The sequence below is a fragment of the Lineus longissimus genome, chromosome 16, assembly GCF_910592395.1.
Source record: "Lineus longissimus chromosome 16, tnLinLong1.2, whole genome shotgun sequence".
Lineage (NCBI taxonomy): Eukaryota > Metazoa > Nemertea > Pilidiophora > Heteronemertea > Lineidae > Lineus > Lineus longissimus.
Genome location: NC_088323.1, coordinates 99,419 through 119,221, shown reverse-complemented (window position 1 = coordinate 119,221; position 19,803 = coordinate 99,419). Strand labels below are relative to the sequence as shown.

General features: G+C 42.7%; 2 protein-coding genes across 10 annotated transcripts in view; one reads left to right on the top strand and one right to left on the bottom strand.

Annotated features, from left to right (window-relative positions):
* The first annotated feature begins 883 nt into the window (after nucleotides 1-883).
* Nucleotides 884-6,885, top strand: LOC135500426 (transformer-2 protein homolog alpha-like). 5 transcript variants are annotated; one of them, XR_010449449.1, is made up of 8 exons: nucleotides 884-1,031; nucleotides 1,947-1,964; nucleotides 2,370-2,465; nucleotides 2,894-3,096; nucleotides 3,285-3,552; nucleotides 3,804-4,041; nucleotides 4,660-4,784; nucleotides 5,859-6,885. XR_010449449.1 is itself a non-coding variant. In XM_064791886.1 (7 exons), the coding sequence occupies exons 1-7, from the start codon at nucleotides 1,005-1,007 to the stop codon at nucleotides 4,668-4,670; spliced, it is 861 nt and encodes a 286-aa protein (XP_064647956.1). In that variant the 5' UTR covers nucleotides 884-1,004; the 3' UTR covers nucleotides 4,671-5,852. The 5 variants fall into 5 exon arrangements, 4 of the variants coding, with proteins under 4 accessions (XP_064647956.1, XP_064647957.1, XP_064647958.1 ...); XM_064791886.1 differs by lacking the exon at nucleotides 5,859-6,885 and having other exon boundaries at nucleotides 4,660-5,852; XM_064791887.1 differs by lacking the exons at nucleotides 1,947-1,964; nucleotides 5,859-6,885 and having other exon boundaries at nucleotides 4,660-5,852.
* Nucleotides 6,886-8,498: 1,613 nt separating this feature from the next.
* Nucleotides 8,499-19,803, bottom strand: part of LOC135500828 (integrin alpha-PS1-like) — a 39,638-nt gene continuing 28,333 nt past the window's right edge. For 2 of the 5 annotated variants that reach the window (XM_064792483.1, XM_064792484.1), the window contains 9 exons: nucleotides 19,491-19,635; nucleotides 18,755-19,099; nucleotides 18,270-18,452; nucleotides 17,447-17,476; nucleotides 15,857-15,883; nucleotides 14,667-14,936; nucleotides 13,395-13,499; nucleotides 12,818-12,943; nucleotides 8,499-12,669 (listed from right to left, as the gene is read on the bottom strand). In XM_064792483.1, coding sequence (XP_064648553.1) covers nucleotides 12,550-12,669; nucleotides 12,818-12,943; nucleotides 13,395-13,499; nucleotides 14,667-14,936; nucleotides 15,857-15,883; nucleotides 17,447-17,476; nucleotides 18,270-18,452; nucleotides 18,755-19,099; nucleotides 19,491-19,635 — 1,351 coding nt within the window. In that variant the 3' untranslated portion in view covers nucleotides 8,499-12,549. The remainder of the gene's footprint in view (nucleotides 12,670-12,817; nucleotides 12,944-13,394; nucleotides 13,500-14,666; nucleotides 14,937-15,856; nucleotides 15,884-17,446; nucleotides 17,477-18,269; nucleotides 18,453-18,754; nucleotides 19,100-19,490; nucleotides 19,636-19,803) is intronic. The other 3 variants (XM_064792485.1, XM_064792486.1, XM_064792487.1) reach the window with 3 other exon arrangements.

Sequence of the window (19,803 nt, the reverse complement as noted above, 5' to 3'; positions counted from 1 at the left end):
TTTCCCTCACGTGACCAAATACTCACTCAATCTCCAAACACAGCGCATGCGCTGTCTATGTACGGAGATTGGCGAGGCGGTGCACAACCATGACAACAAGGCATTCATGCGCAGGCAAGCCCTAGCCAAAGTTCCTAAAAGATCATTGATTTCTTGGTTCTCACAGTACGCAAGTGTTAATTTAGCAGTTGTTTTGGGAAAAACCTGAAGTGCTACCCAATAGGTGGCTACCAAGAAACTACGCATTTTACTGTTGTTGCCGACGTATGTGTACACTGAACTTGGGATGTGCGTCGGCCCCGTGTTGAAATGCCGTCAAGTGCCAGTTGGTGCGTTTTACGCTGATTTGTGCAAAATTCAACATATCTCATAAGTTCAATGGTTGACCCTCGATTTTTTGAATTTTTTTGTGTAGCGTAAGCAACTGTCTTTCACGGGAGAATGGTCACTGTAAGAATTATTCAGGAAGAAATGTATAATATTTGGGGTTTTCCGTGATTGTCCGGCCCAATCATCCTGAGAATATCAGAAATTTTAGAATTCGTTGCTCTCTCACCACAGTGCGGGACGTAGGATCTAGCGCTAAGAACACCCGATACTCTCAGGATGTGCCCAATTGGCAATATAATTGTCTTAATTTCACGCGTCCACCGCGTTTCTTGGCTCAGTGGGTTAATTGGATCCCCAAAATCACGCCGGTTTCCATATGAGGTTGACAGTTCATCAGAATGTTCGCCAGAAACTACTTTACTTCATGATATCAGAGGAACTACATTCTGATTGCGCAGTTCGTACCCCTACTGGACAGTGAGACCACGCATTGATATCTGAATGTACTACTTTCCGATGCGATCCACGCTGATTGGTCAATTGATGATGGGGAGCCACATCGGAACTTAGGGAAATTGCGGATTGACGCTGGAGTGTAAAACTTGTCGTTTCGTCCAGTTCTTTTCCATTCAAAACCGATTATTTACCACGCAGTGAGAGTTGAACCGTATAAAATGAGTGATAGAGAAGACTATCGAGAGGTAAAGAATAGTTATAACCCAAACATTTTGCATTAAGTGCGGAGAGTCCGTGTGAATTATGTGGTTTCTTTTCATTGATTTGCCTAGTATGTGTCCTCCACACCGTACCATGGACGGTAAGGACCAATACATTGTAATGTGTATTGGATAGTGCATGGCATAAATATGGAGCGCCGCATGTAAAATAATTCATAAACCTACAAACGCGTTTGTCCTAGAGCCAGATGAGGTATGTCTTTGCCATACAGAAATTGTTTGGTCTAGTAATGCAATGGCGTAATGGCTCAAATTTACAATCCCCAATTGGAAAGGACGTAGTTTGATGGCATTTAAGTAAATCCATTGAACAGTGGCGCTTCTTTTGGCAACTGATGACCTGTTTTTGGGCTGTGAATTGGGATTGTAAACTCGTTTCGGTCTGCTCCCCCAGTTTAGGCCATACCCTTGTTGACAGTTGATAAACAAATTCTTGGTTCCAGGTGGAAGTGTACATTGCCATCCAGGCCATGTGGCCCGTGTGGAACCTTTTGTCCATATCGGGCACTGTACATTTAACATTACATTGAGTGTTTACTTGGACACAAGAATTTGTGGCTAAACTTTAGAATCCCCGATCGGAAATGACGTAGTTTGATCGCATTCAACTATAAATCCATTGCACAGTGGTGCTTGGTTAGTCAACCGATGACCTTTTTTTGGGGTGTGATCGGGGATTCTAAACTCGTTCCGAATTTGTTTATCAGGAAGGGATTGGCTGAACTGGGGATTTGGGACCCGGAAGAGCTAACTAAACCTAACCCGCAATGACAATATTCAATTTATTTATCGACATTGGCCTCGAATCCTGTGCTGTGTGGGTCTGGAGGGGCACTTTCTTCAAACTCTTCATTTGGCATTGTCATTGTAAACTTTCAGGACGAAATGGTTCGAAAGGTAAGTGAGTGGTGGTTGTGTTAAACTGTTGGTCATGCAGGTGGGAGTTGGTAGGGTTGTTACCCTCCACATTCTAACAGCTTAGCTCGTTTATTATTGGGTTTTCTTGGTTTGGATCTCAATAGTGCGACACCCAGGGAATATCAGGGTTCCTTTAACATCCCAAAATCACTTGCTATTGTTCTGCCAGTTTACTTCTAATTAAAACTACACAATACATTTGAATCATGTTAATCTATATGACAGTGTTTCAGGCGAATGTAGGCATGGTAGGTGTGCCGACATGCTGGAAGTTGTGTTTGAGGTGGGGTGGCCTTCCTGGCATGAGTAAAACTTGAACAATTTGCCTAAAATGGCTAGTTTACAGAAAATCTAATTTGGTTAGTTTCGACTTGTGATTTTCAGCGGGCATGGGATACCAAAAATAGCTCCCTTGAAGATGTAAAGCCTGATATGTCACGAATTAAAAAGGAAAGGCCTGAGATCAATGATAGTATAACAGTTAAGTAGTGATAATATGATCTCAGCATGGCATGGTTTATATTTTGCTTTGTTATTTAAAGTTCATTTTTTGATTCGACAGTTCTACTTTTAAGACATTTCTAGTGTTCTGTTCTCCAAAAGGTTATTTGCTTATTCCACATAAAACACAACAGTCAAACTACGTGTTTGAATAAACTAAGTTATGGCGGCAATTTTGTACTTCATTGCGTCATGGCTGAATCCCTCCATTACTATTACTATATATGGTTAAAATTAGGGCAATTTAGTGCTACTAGTAATAGTAATAACTTGTTAACTGTTCAAACCAATGTTACAACTTACATTGCACGAGGGGGCTAATGGGCAAAAATGACCTCGGTAGAACAGACCACTACGCCATGAAATTGTTACATCTTTAGCAACCGTGGTGACCCTTTTCTTTGCAGGAAAAGCGATCTCATACCCACAGTCCAAGATCTGAGAGATCTCGATCCAGATCTCCACGCTACAGTCGTTCAAGGTCAAGGTCATATCGTAGATCATACAGCAGGTCAAGGTCACGTAGCTACGGTCATGGTTACAGTCGACGTTATTCGCGATCTCGCTCCAGGTCGAGATCAAGGAGTCCTAGGTACCGTTCATCGTACCAGTAAGTGCATTCATTTCTGTCTTGGCCATTTTGGTTCTTTGAATGATGTGTGGGGTCATTGAACCATTGGAACTATTAAGCTGACAGCAAAGTGGAACTGGAAAGCTACACAATCTGCCTGGCTATGCTGATCAAGGCTGTTGCAATGATTAAGTTTGCATGTTGATCAATTTTGTGAATCATTTCAGTGACCGACGCCGAGGTGGTTACTATAGAAGTCGGAGCCGATCACCGATGTCAAACAGACGCCGCCATGTTGGTAAACGAGATGAACCAGAGCAGAGTCGATGTATCGGTGTGTTTGGCCTGAGCTTGTACACCCAGGAGAAAGACTTGAGGGAGGTGTTGAATCGCTACGGACCGATTGATGAGGTGCAGGTCGTTTACGATCATCAGACGGGCAGGTCACGAGGATTTGCATTCGTATATTTCAAAAACACTGCAGATGCAGTTGAGGTAAGCGATCTACTTGAGCTATAAAGGGTGGCCCAGAAAAGCAACAACCATACTTGCACCACCCAGTAACCAAGATCACCTTTACTGGTGGATGGGAAATCTTTCTGGAAGAAAGAAGAGGCTGAAACATCTCAATGCCATCAGTCGTTAAACGCCAGAGCCAATTATGTGAAGCTGATTTGGGGAATATAGAGATTGAATTGACAAAAATAAGTAGAGATTTTATGTATCAATTATAAACACTATTTCAGGCGAAAGAAAGATGTAATGGTCAAGAAATCGACGGTCGACGTATTCGAGTTGATTTCTCCATCACTGAGCGTGCTCATACGCCCACCCCTGGCATATACCTTGGTAAACCCACAGGCAGTGGTTACAGCAGTCGATATCGAGGTGATAGAGGGCGCTCGCCATCGCCTTATAAAGAGAGAGGATACCGGGGCAGCAGACGGAGGTATTCAAGGTCAAGGTCACGCTCTTATTCACCACGTGAGTAGTGTTTATTGTAACGACTGGATGCAGCCGAGCCGTAGAAGATAATGCATGGGCAGACTATTGTGCAAAATAGATCAGCACAGTTATATGGCTTACAGTCGGCACTGCAGCCGTGCAGGGGCAAATGACCTGCCACAGCACCGTTATATGGCTTACAGTCGGCACTGCTGCCGTGCAGGGGCAAGTGACCTGCCACAGCACCGTTATATGGCTTACAGTCGGCACTGCTGCTGTGCAGGGGCAAATGACCTGCCACAGCACAGTTATATGGCTTACAGTCGGCACTGCTGCCGTGCAGGGGCAAATGACCTGCCACAGCACAGTTATATGGCTTAGTCGGCATTGCTGCTGTGCAGGGGCAAATGACCTGCCACAGCACAGTTATATGGCTTACAGTCGGCAGTGCAGGGGCAAATGACCTGCCACAGCACAGTTATATGGCTTAGTCGGCACTGCTGCCGTGCAGGGGCAAATGACCTGCCACAGCACAGTTATATGGCTTACAGTCGGCACTGCAGGGGCTAATAACCTGCCACAAAATGTTACAGTATCATTTGTATCCCCTCATCTCTGTTGGGAATAAATATTCAATGAGATCTCTTGTTCTTTCAGGCCGCTATTGAGTTTGTGACAACAGCGCCCTCTATCACCGATACGATACATTGCTGATGTTTGAACGAGAGTGTTGTTGATGAGTGAAGGTCACTGATCTTCAGCAGCACATTGGATCAGTGTAGGTCAGTGTCGCAGTCAATCATTACATAATGCACTCAATTGGGACAATATTGTAAATATTTCATTCTTCTTCAAGACTATTTTTCTTCCATTTCTAATCACTAAAATGACAGATCCATGCACACTTTAGTTGTTGTCTTTCTGACCTGGAACACATCAAAGAAAACCACTTGTCGTCTAATCTCTTGACAGTGCAGTGTATTTGCAGTATACCAGTATATTCATCATTTCTTTACCATCTTTCCTAAGTGACTGGTTTCATGATACTGAGAGATGGTCAATGATAAACTCTGCCTCATCATTCAAGTAACATGAAATCAGTAGCATTTTTACCCTTGTAACTTTTAGGTCTCTGTTAGCTTGTACCAGTTTGGAAGGGGCTGGATCCAACCTCTCTGCTGCTTATTGTATAGTGTTGTATAGATTGTAACTATGGCATTATCATCTTCTAGTATGAGAAGACTTTGTGCCTTTACAGTAGTTTGCACACTCTGTGCCTTTCTATGCTTTGATTTAACCTCTGTTTTTTTTAAATGTTGGTTCATGATGAAATATATGACGTGGGCACTTTCTTTACTTCACAAGCTGGAAAACCATTAGGCTGAGTCAAAATCGATACCAGCGCCTAATTCTGCATTCCAGAAAAGTTTGTCAGTCATATCATCTGTGGCAAGCCATTCAAGACATTGGCCGACCATGTTACTTTTATTCATGCTTCAAGTCCAGTTTTTGGTTCTTCATTCATATCAAACAAGCTGTAAAGAGTTTGGTTTTGGTCGAGTTTCACTGACCTCTGCCTTCATGCATTGCCTATGTCTGTAGCTGCTTGTTAATGTATTCAAGGCTTCTTTTGAAATGTTCTCAGAGGGACCCATAATTGCTTGAGGTATTTCAATATTAACTTTACAATGAACTGTACCATTGTCATCATTCGTTAGTTTACAAGTAGTGCAGATAGATCATGATGTAGACGAGAGTGAATGTATTAATTGCTAATAAAACATCAAGTCATTGTCACACGTGATCTTTTGTTCTTTCTCTTCATCATTCTAATCTTATTCTTTGTCGTTATCAAGGCTTGAAGAAAGAAAATGAAGTTTTGAAGAAAGAAAATGAAGTTTTGAAGAAGTGAGGTTGGAAGAAAGTGAAGTTTGAAGTTTTTGAAGAAATGAAGTTTGAAGAGAGAAAATGAGGGTTTTGAAGAAAGAAAATGAGTTTTTTGAAGATAGAAGAGGAGAGTTCGAGATTGAAGTTTGAAGAAAGAAGATTTCTGCTCAGAGAGTAAACAATGGCCTATATCGTTGGTCTGTTGAATATGTTAAGTTTATGACATTTAGTCGGTATAAAGGTGTCTTATCAAATTGTTACAAATCTTAGTCTGATATGAAATGTTGGTGGAGTAACAGCATAGAAAGTTGGTATTAATATTCAATACATAAAAACAGTACCTTTACACTTGGAAAGTGTTTCCTTTGAGTTGCTGGAGTTGATCATGTGTAGGCCATTGTTTACCTCTTGGAGTTGGATTCAGGTATATAACTGTCACTTTTAGCCGTTTTACAACTGCTAATTTCAAATATTGTCTGCGTTTGTAGGGGGCCTAAGTTTCCAGGTTTCCTCCGTCATGTGCTCCCAAAGTAGTTTGAAAACAATGTCCTCCCAACACCTAACAATCATGGTTGCCACCAGCCATCCCCATAATATATGTCTGCGACATTCACAATGTGGCTGTCCCTTATAAAAAAGTATTCCTATACATGAGCTTATAGCAGTTACAATCGTATCTGGTAGTTAGGTTTAATCCCACGCTTCATTTAAAGTGGGCATTGTGTAATGTGTTATATCCATAAACAGTTGACTCTCGTGGAAACAGCTGACAAACGTTAAACACGCCCAGGTAAGTATTCAAGATATGTTTAGAAAATGAGGCTGCAAGCTGACCTGTTGATCGTGTTGTTGTGGCCATCAGCTCCAAAGGAACAGGTGAAGTGATCTCCAAGCTAACATCCATCTGCATTCGTGGCCTGGAAGAACAATTGCATTCCTGAAGAACTCCTCGATTAACTTGTATCGCTGATTTATTGCAAGTGAATAAAGATAAATCTGGAACAATTTGTAGCATTAGTTATTGTGATAGCATTACTCTGGACTCTAAAGAATGGTGAAACACTTCTACTCCAAGGAACATGTATTCAACATTAGGATTGTAACCGAGTCTATAGCGGTGCCAGGCAGGAAGAACCTGGTCTCCATCGTGGGAAATCCACCATTGGGCCAGGTGCTCAAATTGTCAGACCATGCAGTTTCGAAGGAATTCAGTTGTGCACTGATGGGCCGAGTGTAAATGGTTGTGACAGTTTGAGTTTCATATATCTCCTGACGGTTGTTGAACTGTCCTTACTTCACACCAACTGGCGATATTCATTGATGTGATAACCGCGTCACATCCACTATAGAGGTGCCTTTATGTGACGACCAGGACAACAATCTGGTTGGGAGATTGTCCCCTGCCTTCACAACCACCATAGAGGTGCCTTCATGTGACAGCCAGGACAACAATCTGGTTGGGAGATAGTCCCCTGCCTTCACAACCACCATTCACTGACAGCAAAGACAACTCGCATCCTCTTTGGATGTCCCTTCACACGAGGACAACAACCAGATTGGGTATCTGTCCCCTGCATCCTCTGTGGATGTCCACTCGTGTCACAGTAACGAAATCTTCACAATGTCCCCTCCCTTCACATCCACCATGGATGTCTACTCCTGTGACAGCAAGGACAACTTTACAATAACTGGGCTGGGATGTTTCACCTGTTGAGCTCTATAATGGCCGAGATTGACACATCACTTTTCCAGTTGGCATGATGGCTGGGACTTCCGCAGCCATTGTTGGAGCACAAGACGACCGAGACATTCAAGCTCCTTGTCTCTCTGAAGCAGGTGACGGAAGTGAACAATGTCCGCCTTGGGTATCTGAAGATACTGTGTGCCAATTTCAGTTCAAAATGCAGAGTGGTTCATGGTATTTCGAAGTATTTGGCAGGACAAGAATGTCATGTTACTCCGGATCACCAAGAGTTGTGCAATGCTGTCCAAGTAAATGTGGAAGATGTGGTGAGCTTCTTCCTGAATTATGTATATTTGCAGGCGTTTGATAATGGCAAAAACCTTAGGACTTGCATTAGTTTGCCATGGATAGTGCAAGAACTTGAGTCACAAAATCTTACCCATCAATAGTGTTTGTAAATTCCTTTGAGTTGACTAGTCTTTGAAGCGAACAGGACTTGTAAATGCCTTGCTCAAGATGTTGGAGCCTGTTGTAACTGTGAAGGAGGCAAATGATAGATAGAGTGTTATATAAGTGTTGTTTAAAAGTGAAATACTGAGAAGAAGGTGAAGAAGTGATTACTGATGAGGAGGACAACTACAGTGTTTGCCTGGTGACACTGATTACTGATGAGGACAACTAGTGTTTGCCTGGTGACAGTGATTACTGATGAGGACAACTACAGTGTTTGCCTGGTGACAGTAATTACTGATGAGGAGGACAACTACTGTGTTTGCCTGGTGACAGTAATTACTGATGAGGAGGACAACTACAGTGTTTGCCTGGTGACAGTGATTACTGATGAGGACAACTAGTGTTTGCCTGGTGACAGTCAATGGAGATGTTGTAGAGTCTGGCTACAGTCACTATTTTGATCCGAGAGGCATTTATAGTTATAGTTATAAATATTTATTTTTCGAAATCACAAGTTTACTACATTCATATAACAAAGCATGAGTAATAAAAATACAAAAAAACTAATCGACTCAATTTACAAAATTGACTCATCCCGTGGTCTCTTTGGTTCGATAGTAATCATTTCTACAAGCCAGGAAACGTCATGTTGGATATCTTGCATCAATATCCCTCCGAAGAAGCTTCCTTAGGACGTGATTGAATGCTTTGGGAAGGACTTGTGTACATGTAGCTTGTACTGATCATATATATAAATCAGCCAATGAGAGTGGATTCCACGTGGATGCACTGCTTCCCCACCAAAGGGAGAAGACTAAGATAAGCATAACCAACTCCCAAACCAACACCTGACTCTCTCTTGTGCATGAACAATCTGAAAACAGCAATGATTTCCGATGGCTTACAATCCTTGTATAGGACACTGCATATGTAATGTTTGCTTCCAGCTGTGTAAATGTACTTAACACGGCTAACACACTAAGTAGCACCGTACCTTATATGTAGATAGTTCTGTAATGTATATGAGGAAAAAACGAATCAAGTGAATTTCTCAATAACAAATGTGCCATTACAAATATGTCACACGAAGTGAGATATATTCCAAAAACATCATCTGGAGGCAATTACGATCGACCACCAAGGGTAACTTATTACTCTTACACCGTCTACCAAAGGCTATTTCAGGACACCGTCGTTTCTGTGTACGGGGTAAGGTATTCAGCAACCTTCTCATTTCTTTACCACACCCGTTGGTACAGTCAATCACAACTTTGATATCTCACTTTGGCAACAATTACAAACAGTAATATTAGTAACGTGTCATATAATCATGTCTCTAAAATACACAAGGAACTTGCCAATAAATAGAAGTTATATCTTTGGAAGAATTTGATGAGAATACTGAGTATCGGTTATTGCCGTTGTACGTGGATAGAAAAGGGTCAACAGCATTACAAATAGCTTTGTCACAGATGGTGTGAAGATCTACCAGCCTTGTCTGAGGTTAAGCACCATTAACACAGAGTGGCCATGCAGGCTCATTCATTCCTTGTCAAACATGAGACTTTCAAAAGGGAGCAAGGCCAGCAACATTCACAACCACCTACGACTTCAGCAGGCTCTAACCAATGGCGTAATAGTCTATTATCAAAATCTCCTGATGAATATTATAAAATGACAGCGACATATAAAGCTTACAATAAAGAGATCAGTTGCATGGACTGTTTTCATCCATCAACTCTTCTGACAGGAGACGAGAGTGGACGAGATGGTCACTTCAGATCAGCCCAGGTTGGTGATCAGTGCAGTGTATATCTTTGCCACTTTGGATCAAATGGATCTCACAAGACCAAGTTAGATTGGCAGAGTGCCTGTGGAGATGATATCAGGTCAAAATAAGTCAGAGAGTCTGTGGTTGACGTCACTACAGTCTCTCCACGTACGTGTCACCGAAGTGTTTCTCTTGCACCTTAACAGATGGCGCCACAAGACTCGACGGAAAACCATCATGCCAGTGAGCAGAAGAGTTGAAACATGAACAAGAGTTATGAAAATGAGAGTGAATCGACATAGACAATAGGCCTTCCTCCACATTAGTGTCTCACACTGCGTATCATGACAAATGTAACTATGTGGCATAAAATAACAAAGGCCTCGCGCATACGCAGCGGGACATGTGGAGTTGGGTCTTTATGATGATATAAATGAAGGGCCAAATGATCGTCGGTGCCGGGTGGCCGGGTCTTATATAATGTGACTCTTGAAAGAGGAACACTTCTTTCACCAAGTCCACCCAGACCGAGTGTCCAGCACACTTGGAGGCCAACAATGGGTCTCCTAGCCCCAGTTTATATTGCCCCTTTAACACAGGCAACTACTCTACTGACTGAAGAGACATGAGTTGCCTTCAAATCAGACATTCAATATTGGATAACCTAAGTGCATGTTTTATACAGTGTGAAATCACCAAGAAACCTCTTTCTAGATGAGCGCCTCTTGTGGTCGACTGGCTGAACATCACAGAGTTATGGAATCAGCCCCTGTTGATTTCATTGAGGCGTCTGACATTACGACAGAATCATCAACTGACACAAGAAGTCGGCCATTTTGTTGCCACACAACCGAGCTCAACCAGCAGAGGCGCTGATCAGGAAGGAAGTGAATTCAACTCTTAATTGTTAAAGACCCAACGGGCCTAGGAAGGCATCTTGTATGATAACACTTGACTAAGAGATTCGGTGATAAAAGATCTCAATATCAGACAGATCATATCAGTGTCATCAATGAATATGTACACAGACGTTAGTGGTGTCTTTATATGCGATTAAAATATACAGTGTTTAGTGAGATAATGTACACGTTTATTATAAATGCATTCAAACATTACAGTTTCAAAGTAGAATCAGACGTTTAAAAAACTTGCATGTCACGTATCATGGGCATGTGGTCTAAAGACATAGGCATGTGATCTGTTGATAAATTGGCCAATAAAGGGCAATATGAACTTGACACTGAGACACATAGTAGAATACTGATTAGCTTACCAAAGAATTTACCAGAAAAACTGTGGAGAATAATATACCACCAAAATATGTGTATGAGAAAAATGGCAAAGTGCTACCCTAAATGGACTCTCAATAACGGGACAGAATGTTGGTGCAGTTTGGTGCATTTGCATAACTAGTGAAGGAGGCCGAAGACAGAAGTAGAAAAATCAGCAGCAAAGTCATTTGCATTAATTTACATACAATTCACCGTAGACACGAGGATACGTTTACAACACCAGGAGAGACCAATGGATGCCTTTTTAGAACTAAAATACTATTTCATGGACAGATTCTGGCTGCCAATTTCAGACCAAATGCCCATGACATTTCTGCACCACAATAGACCACACGTTAATGAAAATATTTATATTCCCACATCATATGTAATTAATTAGCACTAAAATATTTCCTAGTAAAAGCACTAATGCTATTTTGTCAATTATTTTACTAGCAAATGTCTATAAATAGATCAACTAGAGGCGCCCCCTATTTGGGAATGTGGCACTGACTACATTGCGTTATCATATGTCTATAAATGTTGATTCAATATTTAAATAGTCTTGAAAGATTCCTCGACAAACATTTTCACAGAACTTGGCATTGCCTGTGGCACCCATCTAACGTCCATGATATCTCGGTGAGATTGGCATGTTCACTCAATACCCTGAACTCACCTACCAAGCAGTAATATTCATAGTGGCACCAGCATTGTTTACCCAAAGACACAAACTGGTATGACATTACTGCAGTAACGTAATGCTCATTAAAATCATCATAATTACAAGAATAAACCCATTAACCCCACCCCCCCCCCATGATAAAAATTCTCATCAGAAATTGCAATCCTGAATCCCCTTGATTACAACTATTGCATCATTTACAAGTTTAAAATCAGTTCTCCCAATGTCATCACCATCCTCCCACAGGTGGCCTTGAATACCCTCAATCAAAGTCCCTAAGAATCACCCCTAAGGTCTGCTATGGCAGAATGACCATCACTGAGAGCGAGTGATTTCCTAGTTGGCCTTCATATTTACACGATACCCTCCGACTAGAGATTTACTGTTTAAAACAATTCTACTGAAAACTGAGATTTTTGTTTGGTCAACTCTTATCCTTTGATTGCCTGATTCCCCAGGGGCTAGAACCTTGACATAGGTGGCGCTTCTACTCTATTTGAAGCCACATCGTAACGCCACTTTCTAAAATCACTTCTGCATCCTTTAACGATTACAGTAATGGCATGAGTAAACAGGATCTTTAGTGGCTGAGGATGACTACGACAATCAGTCTGTTGCGGGGTTTTTAATTGAAAAGAAGAATTTAGATTACAGATGTCCAAAAGGTTTTTTAATTGATATCAAGCCTCCTACTATACCCTGTAACCAGAGCCATCCTCAGCCTGTACATTGCCTGGCTACAACATTCATAATAATTGAAAGAGTTGAGATTTTCTTATCCTCTGAGCTGCCGGTGTTAATTGTAACCATCACTATGATCATTGTATTTATTTTTCTTTGAGACGGTGACTTCATGCATCGGTCCATCCAAATCATCCACGTCTTCACCTGGAGTCTTCCTCTTGAAGAAACCAAGCTGGAAGAGACGGAGAGATCATTTAGTTGGGCAACAACAAGAATGAGAAAGATCTTACATCCTGCAAATTAAGAATCTACCCATAGAAGCCTTAGCTGTGGGGAGAGAGTCACCATGCTAACAGGCCACGCGGCAGAGAAAGACTTACCAGCCAGAGTATGAGTATGAGTAAGAGGAGTAATAAGACGCCACCGATGGCAGCCACGATGATGATCCATAACGGCACCTGTTCCTTGGCAGCTTCCTTCCTCTCGGGGTATGCTACCGTTAATGCCTGCAAGTAGTGAAAACATAACTAAGTATGGCACAAGAGGATTCCTTAGATCAATGGCTGGGCAAGAAAACATCATCAGTCCAGAAACTTTTCTGACTTTGAAAATTTTTGTGAAATTTTTTTTTGGAACTGACTGAAAGATGAAAAAATGTCTAAGTCCAAATATTTTTTTTCACCTCCAAGACTTCACTCTGGTGGGAGGACAACGGAGAATGATTCAGTCTGGGGGTCATGATGTGAAGGCCACAGCTGAATATGTGACATCCACTCAACCTAAGACTGAGTCAAACTGACCATATAAAAGCCAATATTGGCTGGAAGTGAAATCAAACACGACTGTCCTTTCTGTCCCTTCCCACTTCCTTTAAGCTTTCCGTTCTTAGAACATGCACAGCAACATACTGACCAAATCCTAGACCTAAACTTTTGAAGACTGTTGAGCTCTACTCACATAAGCTAAATCATTAGACTCCTTCTCCTGTTGAATGTTATCCTTGGGATCTAACTTGACTTGAGCTTTGGATAAAATTCGCACGGAGTCCACATTTGGGTAATCCTGTGGGAAAGGGAAAATGAGTTAGAGAGAAAGTGATCCTTCATTGGCCTTTACCATGGGGAGTGAGCCTTTACCATGGTGAGTGAAACACACAAGCTGTTTACTTCAGGGAACACTATATCTGTGTTTCTTATTCATTCCATATACCCCTCCAACACACAAGCTGTTTACTTCAGGGAACACTATGTCTGTGTTTCTTATTCATTCCATATACCCCTCCAACACACAAGCTGTTTACTTCAGGGAACACTATGTCTGTGTTTCTTATTCATTCCATATACCCCTCCAACACACAAGCTGTTTACTTCAGGGAACACTATGTCTGTGTTTCTTATTCATTCCATATACCCCTCCAACACACAAGCTGTTTACTTCAGGGAACACTATGTCTGTGTTTCTTATTCATTCCATATACCCCTCCAACACTGGGCGTCTTGTTGCCACTAACACGTTCACTCACTGAGAGGACTCCACCAAGCTTGAGGTTGGGTGGGACGTTCACTCACTGAGAGGACTCCACCAAGCTTGAGGTTGGGTGAGACGTTCACTCACTGAGAGGACTCCACCAAGCTCGAGGTTGGGTGAGACGTTCACTCACTGAGAGGACTCCACCAAGCTTGAGGTTGGGTGAGACGTTCACTCACTGAGAGGACTCCACCAAGCTTGAGGTTGGGTGAGACGTTCACTCACTGAGAGGACTCCACCAAGCTTGAGGTTGGGTGAGACGTTCACTCACTGAGAGGACTCCACCAAGCTTGAGGTTGGGTGGGACATTCACTCACTGAGAGGACTCCACCAAGCTTGAGGTTGGGTGAGACGTTCACTCACTGAGAGGACTCCACCAAGCTTGAGGTTGGGTGGGACATTCACTCACTGAGAGGACTCCACCAAGCTTGAGGTTGGGTGGGACATTCACTCACTGAGAGGACTCCACCAAGCTCGAGGTTGGGTGAGACGTTCAATCACTGAGAGGACTCCACTAAGCTTGAGGTTGGGTGGGATTGGTTACACAGCTTTCACCAAATGTAGCTCTGAAGGCCAAATAGGAAGACTTGGAAACAGCCAAGGTTTCTGATGTAACTCTTGAGCTGGCTAATCACTTGGAAACCTTACATGAGTTGTACAGTAGCAACGTTGACCATAGGTCTAGACCTAATTCATCCTTACCTCTATAAAAGTAGCATTCCACAGTCTCGCTCTAATCCGAATAACTGCCCGCTTATTTTTTAACAGCGTGCCTATCTGGCACGTAAACTTGAAACATTTAGCTGTGCTATATCCTGCTGAGCGCTGATCACAGTCAAGTGTTACCACCATCATCTTCTTGCCACCGGGTCCAACAACCTCCACTGGTTCAATGACAACGGCACGTTTCTTCCTTGACTTGCCATCGGCCAGAGTGTAGGCTGGGGATGAGGTATTGGTGACCACTTTCGACTGGAAACGTTTCAGAAGGCAAAGATTAAAGGAGGAAATAGGTAACAGTTGGGAAGTTAAATGACTTGATTAAGGTGGAGTATGGCATTCCATGAATGGCCGTAATATGGAGGAAAATCTGGGATGATCCTGGTGACTTCACTACTGTCCCATGGCAATGAGCCAGCCACATGAATGGCCAACTCTTTCATAGCTAGCTATACTCATCAGATCTTCAAAGATGTAACTTATTTCTAGTTTAGGGGACCACTGCCACACAATACAGCCAAGCATCTAGAAACTCGGCCACAAAGTAACCTTGACCAAGCAATCAACATCACATCGTCTACAATAAGTGCATGCATTTGGAAGTTAAAACATGCCAGGAGCAAATGAGGTCTAAACTCCACCAAGATGACACAAATAAAGAAGCATAAAAACAACAACAAAAAACTAAATCCAACTTTGAAAGTTCTAATCACACTATTGGCTAATCGTTTCACACTTAACACCAGGAATGATAGCAAAAGAAACCAAGATAAACAGCATTACTAAGTCAAGCGGACATTCTCCTATAGTTCCATCAGAACCCTGCAGGCAGCTGACATGATACACTGTGATGGACACACCAGCACCAGGCTTGGGTGAGAGTAGCACTTATGATTCAACAATGAGTAACGTGGCCAGTGGGGGTTTGAGTGACAGCTGAACTGCCTGAGAGATTGCAGTCTGGCTCGACAGGAATGGTCCCAAAGACATGCGGCCCTACCTGACAAACCTTCTCATCTAACTCAGTCACTTAGGGGATTTGAGCAACAGCTTAACAACAAGCCAAGAGAAAGGCCTTGGTGTCAACCAAGTGAATCTGCTATATCAACTTTGTTACTGCCCACCACCAGTAACCTGTGGGATGCTGTAATGAGGACACTTCACCACATTACCTGTGCTACATTATCTGGTGTGTACCGCTGTGTGTGTAATCAGAGTGGAATAGGTTAATAAGCACCTCAACAGTGAGTGGCTTGTGAGATAGTCCCCAAGAAAACTCAGTTGGCCATGAAACATTGTTACTTTTCTACTGCTGATCAACACAGCATTCAAGATACAGGGTACAAACACAGTGTGAATCTTAGTTCTCAAGGCCTGAGCCGGTTAAAATTTACAATCCCCAATCGGAAATGACGTAGTTTGATCACATTCAACTGTAAAACCATTGAACAATGGCTCCTATTTCGTCAATTGATGACCTATTTTTAGGCCGCTATTGGGGATTGTAAACTCGTTCGCCTGAGTCGTGCGTGAGAGGAGGGGAGCTCCAACATAAAGAGCCAGGTTAGTGTTGACCCCTCCACCTGGCAAGGACACAACAACATACTGCTAACAGCAGGCCTCATGCTGATTCATTGCCTTCGCTTTCAATATTGCTTATTTGACTTGACAAAAGGCCAACATGACCTGGCAGCCCATCGATAACATGATAACAAGGATATTAGAATGTCTTAATTGCAGACTTATAACCAATGACAACATTTCTACCTTGGCGCCCATGTCAGTACTTCATGCCTTGCCCTCAAAACCCTTCAGCATGAGGCCCTCAAAACCCTTCAGCATGAGGCCCTCAAAACCCTTCAGCATGAGGCCATCAACAGATTCTAGTTATAACATAAAGTGACAGCTATTAAACATAAAATGGGTTATGAGAAGACAAGGGGAACAAACACATAAGAAGTGCTGCAATGACCTGCAAGATGTGCAATCCTCAGCTCATTGACCTGCAAGATGTGCAATCCTCAGCTCATTGACCTGCAAGATGTGCAATCCTCAGCTCATTGACCTGCAAGATGTGCAATCCTCAGCTCATTGACCTGCAAGATGTGCAATCCTCAGCTCATTGACCTGCAAGGTGTGCAATCCTCAGCTCATTGACCTGCAAGATGTGCAATCCTCAGCTCATTGACCTGCAAGATGTGCAATCCTCAGCTCATTGACCTGCAAGATGTGCAATCCTCAGCTCATTGACCTGCAAGATGTGCAATCCTCAGGTCATTGCAGCAAGCTAAAGATTTTCCAACCATGAAGTCATATGAGAGACACGTCACTGTCAGTAGCTGATTGCAGTAACCTCACATTAGTTCTTGTGGGATGAGTTTTAACAGAGGATAAGAAACTGGCAGCAGTCACTTTTCGTTTGAAGGACATTCAAGGTTGGAATACAGTGTCCATGATGAGGAGGTAGGCACGTCAAGATGAGGTATTCACTTCAAGGTGTCCACAAGACAATACCCAATAGCAGTTTCTTAGTAGTCTGCGTCCAGACGGCCTCGGCCTGGCCACTTCATCAGCCTTAGCAATAATGTTGGCATTGAATCAGAATGTTACTATTGTTATGATATTTACGGAAGGAGATGATATTTGTTGAGCTAACACTTGGGTAAGTCTCACAGATGGGTACTGTGACATCGTGGACACCTCATCTTGACCCGTGAACCAAACAAGACAGACACGATGGTGGCATTGGATAGATCACTTACACTAGGCTTCAGCATCAGCTGTTCGTTAATCTGCCGCAGCATCAAGCAAAAATCATCATTATTATTATGAATCATGCTAAGAAACGCGGGGAAGATGGCATGGATCAAACTGGGCTGGCTGTCTGAAGTAACGTCAGTCAGTGACTTCATGTTGGTGCTACAGGTAGCATCATATCTATAGATGCAAGTACGATCAACTAAAAGTACCAAGGACTAAAGATTTTCATTTCCAAAAGGCATTCAGTGAAATAGGAAGCTTTCATTTATGTGGAGAGCATGGTAGATGGCCTCTTTCTTTATGACCTGTGCCACCTTCCCAAGGTTGAGGTCGTGACGATGAACCTGAAAGCAACTGATGAATGACTTACTCAACTGATGAACAAAAGCAAGAATTGGATTTAAAAGCATGATTGTAACAGCCAGGATAAGGTTAGGAAAGCTGGTGGTTTAGAGAATTATATCAAACAGACCAAGAATATGCTGTTGTTATTGACACCAAACATTGTCACAAATAATCACTCAACAAACAAACACTTTGTAGGTCATTTTAAAAACAAAATTGATATCCTCCACATTGTGTTCAATTAGGAGAAAAATGACAAGCCGGATACTTTGCAGGATAATTTGTCAGGATGATTTGTTAGGCCTCATTAAACAGACAGACAGAAACAAACTGTCCAGTGCAGTCAATACACCGGTATCTATTCCACTTTTCTAACCTTCTGACTTTACCACAGGTCAAGGACGTTCATGAGCATTTCCCTATATTGAAACTGGTGTTGTTTGAAACCAGATAGAGCTACGCAGAGAATGAACTACTTACAGCTATTCCGAGAGGGTTAACCTGGCCTTCCTGCATGATACAGCGACCATCAGCACCCTCAACCTGTGGCTCTTGCATGAGGTAGAGAAGATGTTTGCCTTGGTCTAAGCCATTCTCTACTTCATACGGCCAGAAGATATCCACTGAGGAGCTCGGTACGGTACCAGGACCAGTGTTGATCACCTGAAACAAAAGGACACATCCTTAGATGTTCTCTATCATTGTATTCAGCAAACATAACTAACCACAGCATGAACACCAAACCATTCAGATCAGGCCTTTCAAATACACAAAATGATGCGATCATTTACCATAAAAAACCACCCAAACCTATCCTTGAGGCTCGTCCATAAGGTCACGACATGCCGAGAGCTTTCAGTAACTGAATAGCCAGCAGACTCCCGCTCATCAACTCATGTTTATAGAGCAGTGACACAGTGATGTGACTGGAGTTTAACAAGATGACTAACTGCACACTAGCTTACCTCGTAGCTGTGGACGAGGGGGCTACCAATCTCCTTCTCAATCCTGATGGCACTCTCTCCCTTCACCTCTCCGCCATAGAAGACCTGCTCGGGGGATGAGCCACCCCTGATAAGGATATCAGTCCTGACCACCACTCTGATCGACATGGACATCTGAATGTTACTATTCACATCGGTACTAGTTGTATTGACGGTGAAGTTGAACGGCAGATCCTTCTCAGAGTTTGTCACACTGTACGTGTAGAACGTGATGCCAAAATCCTTGCTTTTCCCAGAATTCATTGGGTTGCCAAGGTTACAGAGTAAGTAATGCTTTACATTTTCGACAGTATTGCAGACAATATCCTGGAAATAGTCAAAGACAACATGCATGTTTAACCATAGAAAAACTTATCGGTTTTTCAATCTCTTCCAAAACATTTCAAAGGTAAAGAAAAGTAACACAGACTCGATAGGCAGAACATAGGTGTCTTGAATACAGATGACCAAATGAATCAAACCGACCAAGTCTTAATCAAGTTTACAGAGATGTTCATTAAGACAATTATATTTCCTGTTGAAGTCAGCCAGTTTGACCTGTAGACCATGTGCTGATGCCACACCAACAACAGCCTCCTACCCACAACTGGTTATCTAGCACGAATGACCTGCAGACCATGTGCTGATGCCACACCAACAACAGCCTCCTACCCACAACTGGTTATCTAGCACAGTATAGAACAAGGAGATCACTCACCGTGCTAAGTCTGTATTTGAATTCCCTCGGATGCCAAAGATGGAACTCAGCAGCGTGGGCATCCTCCTTACGATTCTTCACATGGAATCTCAAGGTAACCTCAGAGTGTTCACCCAGACTCAGCACGTACTTGTTAGGTCCTTCACTGAAAGGAGACAGAGTCAAGTCAGGACAGAGTAACATGTGTGTGCTTGTCACACGGTCGTGTACCCTTCACTCTATCCTATAGTACCTGTCACTGGGGATGTGACAGGTCTGGGGAAGGAGAATAACGGACCAACTGTGATGTCACACAGTAGTGTACCTTACATCC

What these genes read in the sequence shown, in the direction of transcription:
- LOC135500426 (XM_064791886.1), top strand. Translation starts at nt 1,005, where the DNA reads ATGAGTGATAGAGAAGACTATCGAGAG. An exon ending in AGGTACCGTTCATCGTACCA is followed by an intron (nt 3,097 to 3,284) that starts GTAAGTGCATTC and finishes GAATCATTTCAG; the next exon opens with TGACCGACGCCGAGGTGGTT. An exon ending in ACACTGCAGATGCAGTTGAG is followed by an intron (nt 3,553 to 3,803) that starts GTAAGCGATCTA and finishes ACACTATTTCAG; the next exon opens with GCGAAAGAAAGATGTAATGG.